This window comes from Mustela lutreola, chromosome 11 (genome assembly GCF_030435805.1).
Source record: "Mustela lutreola isolate mMusLut2 chromosome 11, mMusLut2.pri, whole genome shotgun sequence".
In the NCBI taxonomy this organism is placed as follows: Eukaryota; Metazoa; Chordata; class Mammalia; order Carnivora; family Mustelidae; genus Mustela; species Mustela lutreola.
In genome coordinates this window covers 276,362-292,086 of record NC_081300.1, presented here as the reverse complement: position 1 = coordinate 292,086, position 15,725 = coordinate 276,362, and the positions used below count along the sequence as shown (strand labels likewise).

At 46.1% G+C, this 15,725-nt stretch overlaps 1 protein-coding gene across 2 annotated transcripts; it reads left to right on the top strand.

The window, feature by feature from the left end:
- Positions 1-418: 418 nt before the first annotated feature.
- On the top strand, positions 419-15,576 carry HSBP1L1 (heat shock factor binding protein 1 like 1). 2 transcript variants are annotated; one of them, XM_059140522.1, is made up of 4 exons: positions 419-1,059; positions 1,976-2,035; positions 2,945-3,061; positions 14,975-15,575. In XM_059140522.1, the coding sequence occupies exons 1-4, from the start codon at positions 1,009-1,011 to the stop codon at positions 15,110-15,112; spliced, it is 366 nt and encodes a 121-aa protein (XP_058996505.1). In that variant the 5' UTR covers positions 419-1,008; the 3' UTR covers positions 15,113-15,575. The 2 variants fall into 2 exon arrangements, with proteins under 2 accessions (XP_058996505.1, XP_058996506.1); XM_059140523.1 differs by lacking the exon at positions 419-1,059 and adding an exon at positions 1,281-1,676 and having other exon boundaries at positions 14,975-15,576.
- The last annotated feature ends 149 nt before the right edge of the window (positions 15,577-15,725 follow it).

The following is a 15,725-nucleotide window of genomic DNA, read 5'->3' as shown; positions in this document are numbered from 1 at the left end:
TGTGTGGGCAGCAGCTGAGTTACCCCAGCATCTCCCCGAGCTCCTTAGAAAGGTGACCAGGAAACATAAAGGCAGAAGGGAGGATGGTGGGTGCCAGGGGTCCTGCAGGGGGAGGTGGAGGTCACCAGCAGTGGGGGCAGAGTTCCACTTTGGGGAGATGAAGGGGCCCTGCAGGAGGGCTGTGGGGACCATGGCACAACAATACCACCTGTATGTGCTCAGGGCCGCCGCACCAGACCCCAGTCGGACCCCCAGCCGGACCCCCAGCCGGACCCTCAGTCGGACCCCCAGTAGGACCCGCAGTCGGACCCCAGAGGGACCCCCATCAGACCTGTTAAGACGGTAAAGTTGCTACTGGGTGCGTTTTACCACAGTAATAAGGCGGCGCTCCCTCTGCCTGCCTCTTTCATCTCTGATGCAATGAAAACAAAGCAATCAGTCCTTGGCAGGGTGAGCAAGGCCTGCCTGCCCCCCCCCCCCCCCAGGTCAGCCAGCCAGCGTGTCACCAGTGCCCAGGGCGCGCATCCGGCCCCCTGCGGCTGTCTGCCTGCACGAGGGGACCCGCCCTTGCACGGGAGGTGCGTCTTGTCTTCCAGAAGGCCGGGCTGGCCCCGCCGGCCTAGCAGGTGCAGAGGCCCCTCCCTGCACAAGGCGGCCCCTCCCTCCGCGGGGAAGCTGACCGTCAGGCCTGGAGGAGCCCGCACCTCCCCCGGCCTCCTCCCGGGAACCGCCCCGGTTTTGTTTGCCTGTCCCTACACAGGCGGCCGCGCCGGCCCGGGAATTCACTTCTGGGGACCCGAGCTGCTGCACTGCCTCCTACATCGGTGCTCCTCCAGGGCCCCCCAAACCCCCCCCCAGGCTGAGCATCTCGGCGACCGGCCCCCCCAAGCAGCCCTGCGCCGCGTGGGGACCTGTAGGGTTTAGCGCAGCGGACGCCCAGGGCCCGCCGGGTCCACAGGGAACCACCTGGCCCACTGGGACCCACCGGGACACCGGGACCCACTGGACATGGACGCGCGGGGACCCAAAACCCCCGGCGGGGACGCGCTGGGCGACGCGGTAAGTGGGGTCCCGACCCTTCCCTCCCCCGTGTCCCTCCACACCGGCACCGCCTCCGGGACCGAGGGCGGGTCCTGGGTGGGCGTGGCGGGAGGGGACTCAGGCAGGCTCCCCCCGACCCTCCCCTGCAAGCCTCTCGGGCCGCACCCCTTCCCGCTCCCTATTGGCAGGAGGAGCCCGCGTGGCCACGCCGGCCGGCGCGCGTCGGGACGCCAGGCTGACAGGCCGGGGCTTGTCTTCTCCTCCTGGTCCGCGCGGTCCTGACCCCGCGAGGAAGAACGGAGGCGAGCCCGTCCGCAGGGAGGGCGCCGCAGCGTCTCCACCTGCAGATGCAGAGTCTAGACGGCCCCCGCCCGGGCTTTGTCGAACCCGCGCGGAGGTCACGCGCGCCCCGCACTGCGCACGCGGGTCTGCAAGCCCCGGAGCCGCAGGACCAGGGCTGGTCTCAGGGACCGCACCCGCGCCTCTGTGGCCGGTGGACTCGGTCCGCAACCCCCGCTCAGGGCGGCCCGAGGGAGGCCGCGGGCAGGTGCTGCGGCCGCCGCTTCCGCGCTCCGCGGGGACTCGCGGGGGTGCCCCGAGTTGTCACAGTCTCCCGCGTCCCCTGCTGCCCATCGGTAGGTGTAACGCCTACATGCAGGTGCGGGATCGATTCGAGCTAGTTTTTGCGGGGAGCGGGAGGGCAGCCCGGCTTGACCCTGTTACGCGTTGGGCTCTTCATCCCAGCACCGGCTGAATGGAAAGTCCGCGGCGCCTTGTCAGAAATCTAACTAAGGATGATTCTATCCGTGAGGCTAAAATGTCCTACATCGACAGTAAATATTATTTTAAAAAAGGAAGGCGATAGATCTAATTTAACTACAGACATCTAGGGGCATATATATATTACATTCAGTTTTGTGGTTCACTTTTTCAGGCAGAAAATCTATTTCAGGAACTTCAAGAACATTTTCAAGCTCTGACTGCAACATTAAACCTCAGAGATATCCTTTTCTTATAACAAATACTGCGATGCTTTTGAACTCAAATGATCAGGGGACATCTTTTTGTCTGCTACTAATGGATGATTGACCTACCATTGCCTGGGGTTTACATTCGCGTCTGTCCCTGGTATCCTGATGTAGCAATTACCACTCACAGGTAATTACTTCCTGCCGGACCAGCAAAACAGGGCATTTTGTACGACAATGATAAAATACAAGGACACAATGCACAGTCCTGCCCAGATGGGGCTTTTCCACCGAGCCCTAAATAAATCTGAATGAGATTTGTACTCCACCAATCAGAAACTTGCAAACGTAAGCAGGAATGTCAGCTTACTGCTTTGTTAGGACATGAATTCAAACAGAATTAGGATACCAAGTTTGTTTCCACTTCAAGCAAACCTGGATAATGGTAACTTCTGCCCTAAGACCTGGGGAGCTAGAGATCACTTCATAACATTAAGGTCATTCCTTAGGAATTATATGTAAAGTATTTGCATATGGAATCACTTACTTCGACTTCTGATTCTGCAGATGGGTTCTCATAGGGAAAAATTATCCTTAAACATGGTAAAATTAAACTGTAGGACAGTTGGTTTTAAACAAAATTAGTTTCCATTATATATACAAACTCATTCATTAGAGTTTGGTTAAAACATAGTTAAACCTACAAAGACCATCTCATGCGTCTGAATCTGTGTCCACACAAAGGGAGCCAAGTTTTCAGAACCGAGCTAACACTTCGAAGGGTAAAGACACACCACGAAACCCTCAGAGAAAGGGTTAATTTGCGCTGACCCAGAGGTGAGTGCCTGGGTTTAAGAGTTGCATCAGTAGCCCTGGGCGTTTTCTTCAGGAAACCTGCTCCTTGAGGAGCAGGTGTGGTTTGAAGTCTCCTTGACCTTGTACTGGAAGAAATGGGAAGTCGCATTGAGGATCTCCAGAAGAATGTCAGTGACCTAATGGTGCGAGCTGGGATCGAAAATTCCATTAAAGAACAAGTGGTCATCAGTAGGGAGGTAAATATGTTTGCCTTTTGCATTATCTTTTGATTGCTTTCATCTTGAAAAATACGGTCCCATATTCATTCACTGTGGGGATTACTGCCTTCATCCTACATAGAAAACCTTCAGGAATAATAGAAGACGTTTACAAGTGTTGTTTTCTAAACAGACCAACTGGAATGCTCCTCGTCATAATTCCTTAAAAAGTGTATTTTAAAATCACAGGCTCTATTATTTAACAGTTGGCTTTTATTACAGTATTTTTCCCTACTACCCCTCAAATTAGTCTTCAATCAAAGCACAAGTTAGGACAGAATAGAGGCTGGGGCGTAGAACTAGTAGTTTTTGTGGGGACCATGTATTTCTATGACCATTTAAAGAAAATGCATATGCATTAAGCCCTCAGTTTCATGGTGGTTCCTGAGGGTCCCGCGCCTGTCCCCACAATGCAAACATTTCTTTTCCCGCGAAATGTCACACTTAATCCTGCAGCTGCAAACCCGTACTTGACTTCAGGGCTCAGACCAGATTTACGCCCGTGTGACGTGGGGACAGACACAGCCTTATTTTATGAAGATACTGATCCATATTTTGTTTCCAAAATATTCTGGTTAATTAAGCCAATTTTGATCGAATAGTTAAGGTGTCTTTGTTTTCCCATTTTCTTTTACAATTGTTGTCCTCGGTCAGGGCAAATGATCTGTACTTGACCTGCTGAATCAGGGCTGGTTCACCTCCCAGTGACTTAGAAATACCTGTGTCTCCTCTTCCGGGAAAACGGTAGCCCGAGGCCGCGCCCTGCTGCCCGGGGGAGCAAAACACTGCAGGGGCGCTCTGTGTGCAGGTGCACTCGGGGCACAGCTGGCCCCCAGCCTCCCAGCCAAGCCCTCCTCCCGTGGGGCTGAGTTGGTGGTAAGATAGGGCTGAGGACACTGCCCGCTCCAGGCTGGGGGTGGCAGCCCAGGAACCCGGTCCTTCCCTTCGTCACCCAGATGCAGCTGCTGTTTTAAATTTAGTCAAAACCACGAACTATTAGGCATCAAGTTAAATGATTGAGTAGATGTGGAAGCCTCACTGTTGGAGGCGCCTGCGGCCTGAGAGGTCAGACACCCAAGTTCGTTTAAAGGGGTCCTGCTGCTGAGACGAACAGGAAGACCTAAACAGAGATGTTTGGATAAATCTGGGTCTGCCGGTTGCACTAGGTCAGGGTTCACAGAGGGCTTGTGCCGGGGACTTGGGGGGGACTCTGCACACCTCTGAAACCCGTGTTGCTGTCCTGGGGAGGGGTGATGGGAGGAGGCAGAGTCGGTGAACCCAAAATGTCGGAGACGTTCTCAGTTTGTCAGTGTCCCCAAACTGAGGCACGACACTGTGGCCCCCTCCTGCAGTTAATTCCATGCAGAAACACAGTGTACCTCACGGGGGTTCTGTCCCGGCTGCCTGGGAGGGTCGGTCACGGCGGTGGGACACGGATGAGAAGCAGTGTTTTGTTGTTTCAAGAAAACACACTGTTTCCTCACCTTCCGTCTGACTCCATCAGTGGAAAAGGAAAAGCATTTAACATGTACATTCTTCTATATATTGAATTTTTCTTATCCACAAATCTTTTAATAATTATAGGAAATTAGGGTATTTTTCTTGAAAGCTTTGGCTTCCTGTTTATTTAACTGTACATTGATTGATATATAAATCAACCATTACCTCTTTCAATATTTTTTTTTTTTACAGACCTGAGGACGGTAGACCAGTCACTTGAAAATGTGATAAAGTCAAAACTGTACTTTTAAAATAATAATTTGCATGAGTTCTGACTTTTGTTACTTAATTTAAAAATTCATTCTAATAAAAAGAAAGATTAAAAGAATAAACAATCCAGGAAGAACATAATTCAGGAAATGATTAACAAAAATGGTTGTAAAATTTTTTCAGTATATACCTTGTATTTATAAATCATGGGAGAAAAGCATAAGCTACATTAGGTCAATGTTTTTTTTTCCTGAATTAAGTTCTACATAGATCTTTTTAAAAAGCGTCATAAGCTGTTTTCTGATTGAGATTGCTTTTTAAATAACTGCATTCCAACACAGCTTTTCCACTGCCACGGTGTTCGGGAAAACTCATTTTAATCTGTCCAGTCCAAATAGATTCGGTCAGCAGTGTTCTCCAGACCCGACCCAACCCAAGAGAACAGCTTGTCCGGGAGCTCGGTCAGCCTCGCCCGCCCCGCTCCTGGAGGGTAGTTACCCAGGAGAAGCAGACGTACTTCAGGGCACTTTGTAGGTTATAGAGAGACAATCAAGTAATTGTGTGATTTGCCTCTCTAAGCTAGAGTAAAATAGAGCTATGATCATCTAGAAAGGGGCTGGCAGGTGGTAACTATGCAAACAACACCAGTTGTTTCCAATCATTTTTTGGAAGTAGTTCTTTTTCAGGGTCCCTGGGCGGCTCAGTCAGTTAAGCATCTGCCTTCAGCTCAAGTCATGGTCCCAGGCTCCCTGCTTGGCACGGAGCCTGCTTCTCCCTCTACTGCTTCCCGTTTGTGCTCTGTCAAATAGATTTTAAAAATCTTTTTTTTTTTTCCCAGATTTTATTTATTTATTTGACAGAGAGAGAGAGAGATCAATCACAAGCAGGCAGAGAGGCAGGCAGAGAGAGAGGGGAAGCAGGCTCCCCACAGAGTGGAGAGCTCGATCCCAGGACCCTGAGACCATGACCTGAGCCGAAGGCAGAGGCACAACCCACCGAGCCACCCAGGCGCCCCTATAAAAATTCTTTAAAAAAAAAAAAATAATAAGGGCGCCTGGGTGGCTCAGTGGGTTAAAGTCTCTGCCTTCGGCTCAGGTCATGATCTCAGGGTCCTGAGATCCAGCCCCGCATCGGGCTCTCTGCTCAGCCAGGAGTCTGCTTCCTCCTCTCTCTGCCTGCCTCTCTGCCTGCTTGTGATCTCTGTCTGTCAAATAAATAAACAAAATCTTTAAAAAAAATTAAAAAGGGTTGATAATAGGCTCTCATTGTATAAAATAACCTTATATCTGCAAATGAATAAAACTTATTCTTCATATAAAAGTCAAAATTACCCAGAATTCTACAATTTAGAATTAACCACTGTAAGCACTTCTCTGTGCATATACTATTTTATATATGCTTGATCATGCTGTTTATAATCTCATATCCTGTTCTTTTCATATCATAAACATTTTGTGAGAATTTCATACACTTTTCATACTTTTTTAAAAAAATGTCCAACTACTATTCTATGGTATGTAATAATCTGAACTTTCCTATAATACCCCTCGGACACCGAGGCTGCTTCCCATTTTCCCGCTGTCACAAATAATGCCGTGGGGAGCGCTGTTACCATGGATTCTGTGCACATTTCCTTAGGGTCAGAAGTACATTTAGTCAAACGCATCTAAGAAAGGGAGTGTCATGTTATACTCCCAAAAGGGGTGCATGTCTTTCGTTTCATTATTTTATTTTTTAAAAAGATTTTATTTATTTGAGAGATAGAGAGAGCACAAGCAGGGGGAGCAGCAGGCAGAGAGAGAAGCAGACTCCCCAATCAACGGGAAGAACGACGCAGGGCTCAATCCCGGGACCCCGAGATCATGACCTGAGCTGAAGGCAGACACTTCACTGACTGAGCCACCCAGGTGTCCCCATGTCTTTCTTTTTTTAATCCAAGGTTTTAAAATGGCATCATTTAGATTCAGTATTCTTGGTGGTTTAAAATCATAGTAGTTCCATTAGAGTATGTGAGCAATCTCAAAGCATCTTGGCTCCTATCATAATCTCAGCAGAAATTAAAGTGGATATTTGAAGTAAACCAAACAGATCTGAGTCTTCATTAATAACACGGACCACAATTCAAAATCCAGGATTTTTAAGTAAGTAGAAAAGAAAGCTTCTAGGCATCTGGTTGGGGGGGGGGTGGGCTCATTCGGTTGAGCGTCTGACTCTTGAGTCCAGCTCAGGGTGTGATCTCGAGGACACAGGATCGAGCCCCAAGGAGCCCCAAGATGGGCTCTGCACTCAGAGGAGGGGTCTGCTTGAGATTCTCCCTCTCTTCCAGCCCCTCCCCCTGCTCACACTCTTTCTCAAAATAAATACAGAAAATCTTTTAAAAAGGAGGTGGGAGAAAGCTTCTATTAGTTAATAACTAAAATAAAAACATTAGGGGTGCCTGGCTGGCTCAGCTGGTAGAGTATGTGAGTTTTGATCTCAGAGTCACGAGTTCAAGCCTCACATTGGCTGTGGAGCCTACTTAAGAAATGAAAAAGAAACATTTATGCTCTCCCAAACACTAACTTCTTTCTAAGGAAAGTTCCAAGCTGATCCCCTCTCATAGTCTGACATTTAATATCTCAATTATCTACTCAAACCACAGACACCTGCCTTTAGAGGTTATTTGGCATTTCATAATATCATTCCTGTTTTAACATCTTCCTAACAGTTTTTTTCAATTTTATTTAATCTTTTAGATTTCTAAATTCATTAACATAGAGTACATTATTTGTTTCAGGGTACAGGCCTGTGAATCATCAGTCTTACACACTTCACAGCACTCACCCCAGCACGGACCCTCCCCAGTGTCCGTCACCCAGGCACCCCATTCCTCCCCCCTGCCTCCACCCCAGCAACCCTCAGTTTGTTTCCTGAGATTACGAGTCTCTTATGGACCGTCTCCCTCTCTGGTTTCGTCCTGTTCCATTTTCCCGTGATCCTCTGCCTTGTTGCTTAAATTCCACGTATCAGGGAGATCATATGACAATTGTCTTTCTCTGATCGACTTATTTCGCTAAGCATGATACGCTCTAGTTCCATCCATGTCATTGCAGATGGCAAAATTCCGTTTCTCTCGATGGCTGCGTAGTATCCCATTGTGTATATAGACCACCTCTTCTTTATCTGTTCATCTGTTGATGGACATCTGGGCTCTTTCCATAGTTTGGCTCTTGTGGACATTGCTGCTATGAACATTTGGGTGCACGTGCCCCTTCGGATCACTACGTTTCTATCTTTAGGGTAAATACCCAGTAGTGCGATTGCTAGGTCATGGGGTAGCTCTATTTTCAATTTCTTTTTTTTTTTTTAAGATTTTATTTATTTATTTGAGAGAGAGAGAGAGAGAGAGAGAGATCACAAGGAGGCAGAGAGGCAGACAGAGAGAGAGAGGGGGAAGCAGGCTCCCTGCTCAGCAGAGAGCCCTACTCGGGGCTCGATCCCAGGACCCTGAGATCATGATCCAAGTGCAAGGCAGAGGCTTAACCCACTGAGCCACCCAGGCGCCCCTATTTTCAACGTTTTGAGGAACCTCCATGCTGTTTTCCAGAGTGGCTGCACCAGCTTGCATTCCCATCAACAGTGTAGGAGGGTTCCCCTTTTCCTGTATCCTCGCCAACATCTGTCGTTTCCTGACTTGTTATTTTTAGCCATTCTGACTGGCGTGAGGTGGTTTCTCACTGTGGTTTTGATTTGTATTTCCTTGATGCCGAGTGACATTGAACATTTCTTCATGTGTCTGTCGGCTATCTGGATGTCTTCTTTGTAGAAATGTCTGTTCATGTCCTCTGCCCATTTCTTGATTGGATTATTTGTTCTTTGGGTGTTGAGTAAAAGGTTCTTTATAGATTTTGGATACTAGCCCTTTATCTAGATATGTCATTCGCAAATATCTTCTTCCATCCTGTCAGTTGTCTTTTGGTTTTGTGGACGGTTTCCTTTGCTGTGCATAAGGTTCTGATCTTGATGAAGTCCTAATAGTTCATTTTTGCTCTTGCTTCCCTTGCTTTTGGCGATGTTTCTAGGAAGAAGTTGCTGAGACTGAGGTTGAAGAGGTTTCTGCCTGTGTTCTGCTCAAGGATTTTGATGGATTCCTTTCTCACATTTAGGTCTTGCATCCAATTTGAGTCTATTTTTGTGTGTGGTGTCAGGAAATAGTCCAGTTTCATTCTTGTGCATGTGGCTGTCCAATTTTCCCAGCACCATTTGTTGAAGAGACTGTATTTTTTCCATTGGACACCCTTTCCTGCTTTGTTGAAGATTAGTTGAGGGTCCATTTCTGGGCTCTCTAGTCTGTTCCATTGATCTGTGTCTGTTTTTGTGCCAGTACCATGCTGTCTTTAGATGATTACAGTTTTGTAATAGAGCTTGAAGTCCAGAATTGTGATGCTCCCAGCTTTGCTTTTCTTTATCAATATGCGTCTGGCTATTCGGGGTCGTTTTTGGTTCCCTACATATTTTAGGATTATTTGTTCCATTTCTGTGGGAAAAAATTGATGGTATTTTGATAGGAATTGCATTAAATGTATACATTGTTCTAGGTACATTAGATATTTTAACAAAATTTATTCTTCCAATTCATGAGCATGGAATGGTTTTTCATTTCTTTGTGTCTTCCTCAATTTCTTTCATGAGTACTTTATAGTTTTCCGAGTACAGATTCTTTGCCTCTTTGGTTAGGTTTATTCCTAGTTATCTTATAGTTTTGGGTGCCGATCAACTCCTTAATTACTCTTTCTTCTGTCTTGTTGTTGGTGTAAAGAAATGCAACTGATTTCCTGCATTGATTTTAAATCCTACCACTTTACTGAATTCCTGTATGAGTTCTAGAGATTTGGAGTGGAGTCTTTTGGGTTTTCCACAGTATCGTATCATCTGCAAAGAGTGAGAGTTTGACTTTTTCTTTGCCCATGTGGATGCCTTCATTTCTTTTTGTTGTCCTAGTCCCGAAGCTAGGACTTCTAGTACTATGTTGAATAGCAGTGGTGATAGTGTATATTCCTGCCATGTTCCTGACCTTAGGGAAAAAGTTCTCAGTTTTTCCCCATTGAGAGTGATATTCACAGTGGGTTTTTCATAGATGGCTTCGATGATATTGAGGTATGTTTCCTCTTTCCCTGCAGTGTTAGGAGTTTTGATTAAGAAATGATACTGTGATTTGTCAGATGCTTTTTCTGCATCTCTTGAAAGGATTCTATCGTTCTGGTTCTTTCTTTTATTGATGTGTTGTATCACACTGATTGATTTGCAAATGTTCAACCAACCTTGCAGTCCTGGAATAAATCCCACTTGGTTGTGGTGAATAATCCTTTTAATGTACTGTTGGATCCTATTGGCTAGTATTTTGGTGAGAATTTTTGCATCCATGTACATCAGGGATATTGGTCTGTAACTTTCCTTTTTGATGGGGTCTTTGTCTGGTTTGGGGATCAAGGTAATGCTGGCCTCATAAAATGAGTCTGGAAACTTTCCTTCCATTTCTATTTTTTGGAACAGTTTCAGAAGAATAGGTATTAATTCTTCTTTAAATGTTTGGTAGAATTCCCCCAGGAAGCCATCTGGCCCTGGGCTCTTGTTTCTTGGAAGATTTTTGATGACTGCTTCAATTTTCTTGTTGGTTATGGCTCCATTCAGGTTTTCTAGTTCTTCCTTCCTGATTCATTCAGTTTTGGTAGTTTGCAGGTTTCTAGGAATGCATCCATTTCTTCCAGATTACTTAATTTGTTGGCATATAGTTGCTCATAAAATGGTCTTGTAATTGTTTGTATTTCTTTGGTGTTGGTTGTGATCTCTTTCATTCATGATTTTATTAATTTAAGTCCTTTCTCTTTTCTTTTTGATAAGTCTGGCCAGGGGTTTATCAATCTTAATGATTCTTTTCAAAGAACTAGCTCCTAGTTTCGTTGATCTGTTGATCAACTGATCTATTGATCTGATTTCGTTGATACTGTTCTTTTGGTTTCTATTTCATTGATTTCTACTCTGATCTTTATTTCTCTTCTCCTGGGGGGTTTGGCTTTCTTTGCTGTTCTTTCTCCAGCTCCTTTAGGTGTAGGGTTAGGTTGTATATTTGAGAACTTTCTGTTTCTTGAGAAAGGCTTTTATCACTATATACTTTCCTCTCAGGACTGCCTTTGCTGCATCCCACAGATTTTGAACCATTGTGTTTTCGTTATCATTTGTTTCCATGATTTTTTTCAATTATTCTTTAATTTCCTGGTTGACCCATTCATTCATTTAAAAAAAAAAGATTTTATTTATTTATTTGACAGAGAGAGACACAGCAAGAGAGGGAACAGAAGCAGGGGGAGTGAGAGAGGGAGAAGCAGGCTTCCCGCCAAGCAGGGAGCCCAATGCAGGGCTCAATCTCATGACCCCGGGGTCATGACCTGAGCCAAAGGCAGAAGCTTAACAACTGAGCCACCCAGGTGCCTCCCAGCTTTCTTTTGATATCCATTAGCATGATAAATTGCTTTCTATTGCCCTCATTTTCAATCTGGAGGTGTCTTTCTGTCTAAAACAAATTTCTTGCAGACAGCAAATCGATGGGCCTTTTTTTTTTTTTTTTTAAAGATTTATTTATTTGACAGAGAGAGAGAGATATCACAAGTAGGCAGAGAGAGAGGAGGAGAGAGAGGGGAAGCAGCCTCCCTGATGAGCAGAGAGCCTGATGCGGGGCTCAATCCCAGGACCCTGAGATCATGATCTGAGCCGAGGGCAGAGGCTTAACCCACTGAGCCACCCAGGTGCCCCACCATGGGTCTTGGTTTTTATCCAATCAGATACCCTGTGTCCTTTGATTGGGGCGTTTAGGCGATTTATGTTCAGGGTAACTATTGAAAGATATGAATTTAGTGACACTGTATTGCCTGTTACTGTGTATTCTGTTTCTTTCTGGTCTATGTTACTTTTAGACTCTCTCTTTGCTTAGAGGACCCCTTTCAGTAGTTCTTGTGGGGCTGGTTTGGTGATCGCAAATTCTTTTAGTTTATGTTTGTCCTGGAAGTTTTTCTCTCTCCTTCTACTTTCAATGACAGTCTAGCTGGATATAATATTCTTGGCTGCATATTTTTCTCATCTGGTGCCCTAACATATTCCTAAAGGATCGGTATTTTCCAGTTCCATGTTACATACATTTAAATGAAATCAAAATGCTTCCATAAGGGAAAAGGGGGAAAGTCGTAGATGGAGTTACATGTGCTTAAACACACTTATTCAAACATAAACTGGACAAACATGATTTTTAGCACCAAGCAATTTACTCACAGAATGCTTAAGTAAATGTTGTGAATTCAGTATCAAATGCTATATTCATAAATTTGTAACTTAAAACTCATTTACCTCAAAATTAGGGAACTTATGAAAACCTCAAGTTTAATAATAAAGGCCTAAATCTGTCAGTCAGCAGCTCTAGAAGCAGTTGTGTGAAGTTTTAAATTCTCACGTTTAACTTCTGTTCTTTACAGTCTCTTGCCTGATCTATCACCACAGACTTTCAACTCTCTTCCCAATCCCCTTTTAGCTCTTCCAAGGGGACAGAAAGATCTCAGAACTAAAATCTGATGTTGGGGCGCCTGGGGGGCTCAGTGGTTTAAGCCTCTGCCTTCAGCTCAGGTCATGATTTCAGGGTCCTGGGATCGAGCCCCACATCGGGCTCTCTGCTCAGCAGGGAGCCTGCTTCCCCCTCTCTGCCTGCCTTCTGCCTACTTGTGATCTCTCTCGGTCTATCAAATAAATAAATAAATAAAAGTCTATAAAAATCCGATGTTACACCTGGTTTCCAAGGCAAAGCATCCTGTGCCCACTACACCTAAGCCACCACCGTTCTCAGATGAGCCCGCCTCCTTCCCACCATGGGCCTTTGTTCCTGCAGGTCCCCTTCTAGAATGCAATTACCCCTACACCCACTTAGCTTTTTAATATCTGATATCAGCTTGAAAATAATCTCCTCAGAGATTCTCTCCCTGAATCCCCATCTGGGTCAGATCTACTTGGTATATGATCTCCTGGCACTCTGCTGTTGACTCACAGTCGTAATTTCACTTTTTACATGATCATTTGGTTATCTTCACAAGGCAGCAAGCAACCAGACTGATTTTGCTCAGTCCTGGGGTCCAGGAGCTACTCATAATTTTTAAAAAATAAATTAATAGTTGAATTGCTAGAGTTTCAAAATAATTTTGCCATCCTTTATATGGTGCTTTTTGTCCATGGAGATGTGTGAGAGCTTAACTACTCTACTAACCAAGACAATCAAAGCGCAGTTGGAGGCTGGGGTTACAGCAGTGGTTGGGGAGACTAGTGGGATGTCACCCCAACAGTACAAGACAGTTCAAGTCTCATTAAGACGCCATTAGGGTTCCTTGTATAGCTTTTGATAAATGTAAAAATGTCACAAAAGAATACTAAAACCAGATGTATTTTAAAAGCCTTTAGTAAAGATGATGTAGAAAAACTATTCAAAATGGCAACCATATAAGTGAGTTCTCCCAAAGTTCCCCATTCTGATTTTCAAGATATCAGACTTTCCCAACTAGCACCTCAACTTTCAGATCAGAAACGTGGTGAGGTCATGGACACATCCTATATTTTTTTTCCTCTTTTTAATTTATTTGACACAGAGAGAGAGAGAGAGAGAGCGAGCGAGAGCACACGTGTGCACAAGTGGGGGCAGCTGCAGGCAGAGGCAGAGGGAGAAGCAGACTCCCCTCTGAGCAGGGAGCCCAAACTGGGGTACTTGATTACTTACTGCCCCCCTGAATATACGCTGTACCTTCTAGGCTTGTTGCCTCTGTGTAAGCTGCCAAGACTAGCTCTTGCACTTTGCGCAAGCTGCCCTGGGGAGGATGAGAAACAAATCATTCAGTGCTCAGGGAACCGGGGGTACTGGTGCACCTTCTGCACTAGTTAATTTCCACTTGAATAAAGCAATGTGTGCAGCAATGAGGCAGGCCGGTAGCCACACAGATCCAGCCTTGAAGCCACATTCTCTGGATGAGGTGGGACTCTGCGCAACCTAACCTTTACCTTCCTTCTCTGCACGCTAGCTACTGGCAGGGGGTTGGAAGGATTTGAGAAAATGGCTTGTAAATCACTTAATTCAGGCTGAGGTAGACAGTAGGTACAAAATAAGACATAAACTTATAAACACAACACATTTATAGCACTACTACAGGGTAAGCTTAGAAATGTGGGATGTCATTTTCTTTGCTTATTTTTCGGCAGCTAATAAAGCTTTATCAATAAGATGTAATTCACATGCTACACAATTAACCAATTAACACAATTCAGTGGTTTTTGGTGTATCTACAGATGTGTGCCACCATCACCATGACCAGCTTAGAATGTTTTCATTATCTTAGGAAGAAACTCCACACCATCAGCATCACCTCCCTCTGTCCCCCTCCCCCAACCACTAATTTACTTGGTCTCCATGAATTGCTTATTCCGGGCATTTCATAAAAATGGGAATCCTATGAGATGTGGTGCCTAGTCTCTCACTTACCCTCACGTTTTCAAGGTTCAGCATACCGTGCATCAGCACCTTGTGTCTCGGCACCAAATCACATCCCACTGTACAGACAGACCACGTTCTGTTTACCCACTCTGCAGGTGACGGACGTGCAAGTTATCTCGTTTTCCAAAGGGTTGCCCGTACTCCTCTCCCTGAGCAGGGTCTGAGGGATCCAGTTTCTCCGTGGCCTTGACTCTTGCAATAATCAGACTCTTTAGGGGTGCCTGGGTGGCTCAGTGGGTTGAGCCTCTGCCTTCAGCTCAGGTCATGATCTCAGGGTCCTGGGATCGAGTCCCGCATCGAGCTCTCTGCTCAGCGGGGAGCCTGCTTCCCCCTCTCTGTCCGCTTGCCTCTCTGCCTACTTGTGATCTCTCTCTGTCAAATAAATAAGTAAAATCTTAAAAAACAAAATCAGACCCTTTGGATCTGGCCGCAGCACCCCGATGCGTGGGCAGTGGCATCTGCAGGTTTTCCTCGATGACAAAACAGAGCTTGTCAGGGGATCCTCGGCTGTTCTCGTGGAGAAACATCAGAAGCGGAACACTGAATGTCTGTCATGTGCCGGGCCTGGGGTCACGGTGAGTTTCCCCCTCGCCCCTCACCAGTCAGGGCCTGTACTCCCTATCTCACAGGACGGAAAACAAGGCTGCAGCAACGCCATGAGCCTGCTTCGGAGTATTACATCAACTTCCAGCACGCCTCATGTGCATTTGCTGGTCTGCCCTCGTGTCTCAAGCACAGACAACCCAGACGGGGCTTTCGCACACTGAGGCCCACCAGGCTTTATTCTGAGACACCCATGGGACAGCAGACACCGCCACCTCCTCACCTGAGAGAAAACGGGAGTTGTCACAGCAGAGCCTGTATGGACGAGATGTGCTGGGGAAGTTCCCGACCGCCCACCCACCGCCGAGCTGTGGGGCAAGAGAGGCGCAAGCCTGAGATGAGGCCACCAGCTGTACGTGCGGTTTCCACGAAGATGCAGCCTGAGTACGTGGGATACCATCTTCGGAGGAAGGAGGAACAACTTACACTTCGTATTTAAAAGGAGGACTCCTAGGGATGCCCGGGTGGCTCAGTTGGTTGGACGACTGCCTTTGGCTCAGGTCATGATCCCGGAGTCCCGGGATCGAGCCCCGCATCGGGCTCCCAGCTCCACGGGGAGTCTGCTTCTCCCTCTGACCTTCTCCTCGCTCATGCTCTCTCTGTCTTTCTTTCAATAAATAAATAAAAATCTTAAAAAAAAAAAAAAAAAAAAGAGGACTCCTAGAATCATTATTTTATTGTACTGTTTTTATAACCAGAATAAAAGACACTTTCTCCCTCAAGTGTATTCTTTCTGAACTCAAGTCTTCGGATTCTGCTGTGGGTTGAAATTGCCTC

What these genes read in the sequence shown, in the direction of transcription:
- HSBP1L1 (XM_059140523.1), top strand. Translation starts at nt 1,389, where the DNA reads ATGCAGAGTCTAGACGGCCCCCGCCCGGGCTTTGTCGAACCCGCGCGG. An exon ending in GCGTCCCCTGCTGCCCATCG is followed by an intron (nt 1,677 to 1,975) that starts GTAGGTGTAACG and finishes TCACTTTTTCAG; the next exon opens with GCAGAAAATCTATTTCAGGA. An exon ending in CTCTGACTGCAACATTAAAC is followed by an intron (nt 2,036 to 2,944) that starts CTCAGAGATATC and finishes AGTCTCCTTGAC; the next exon opens with CTTGTACTGGAAGAAATGGG.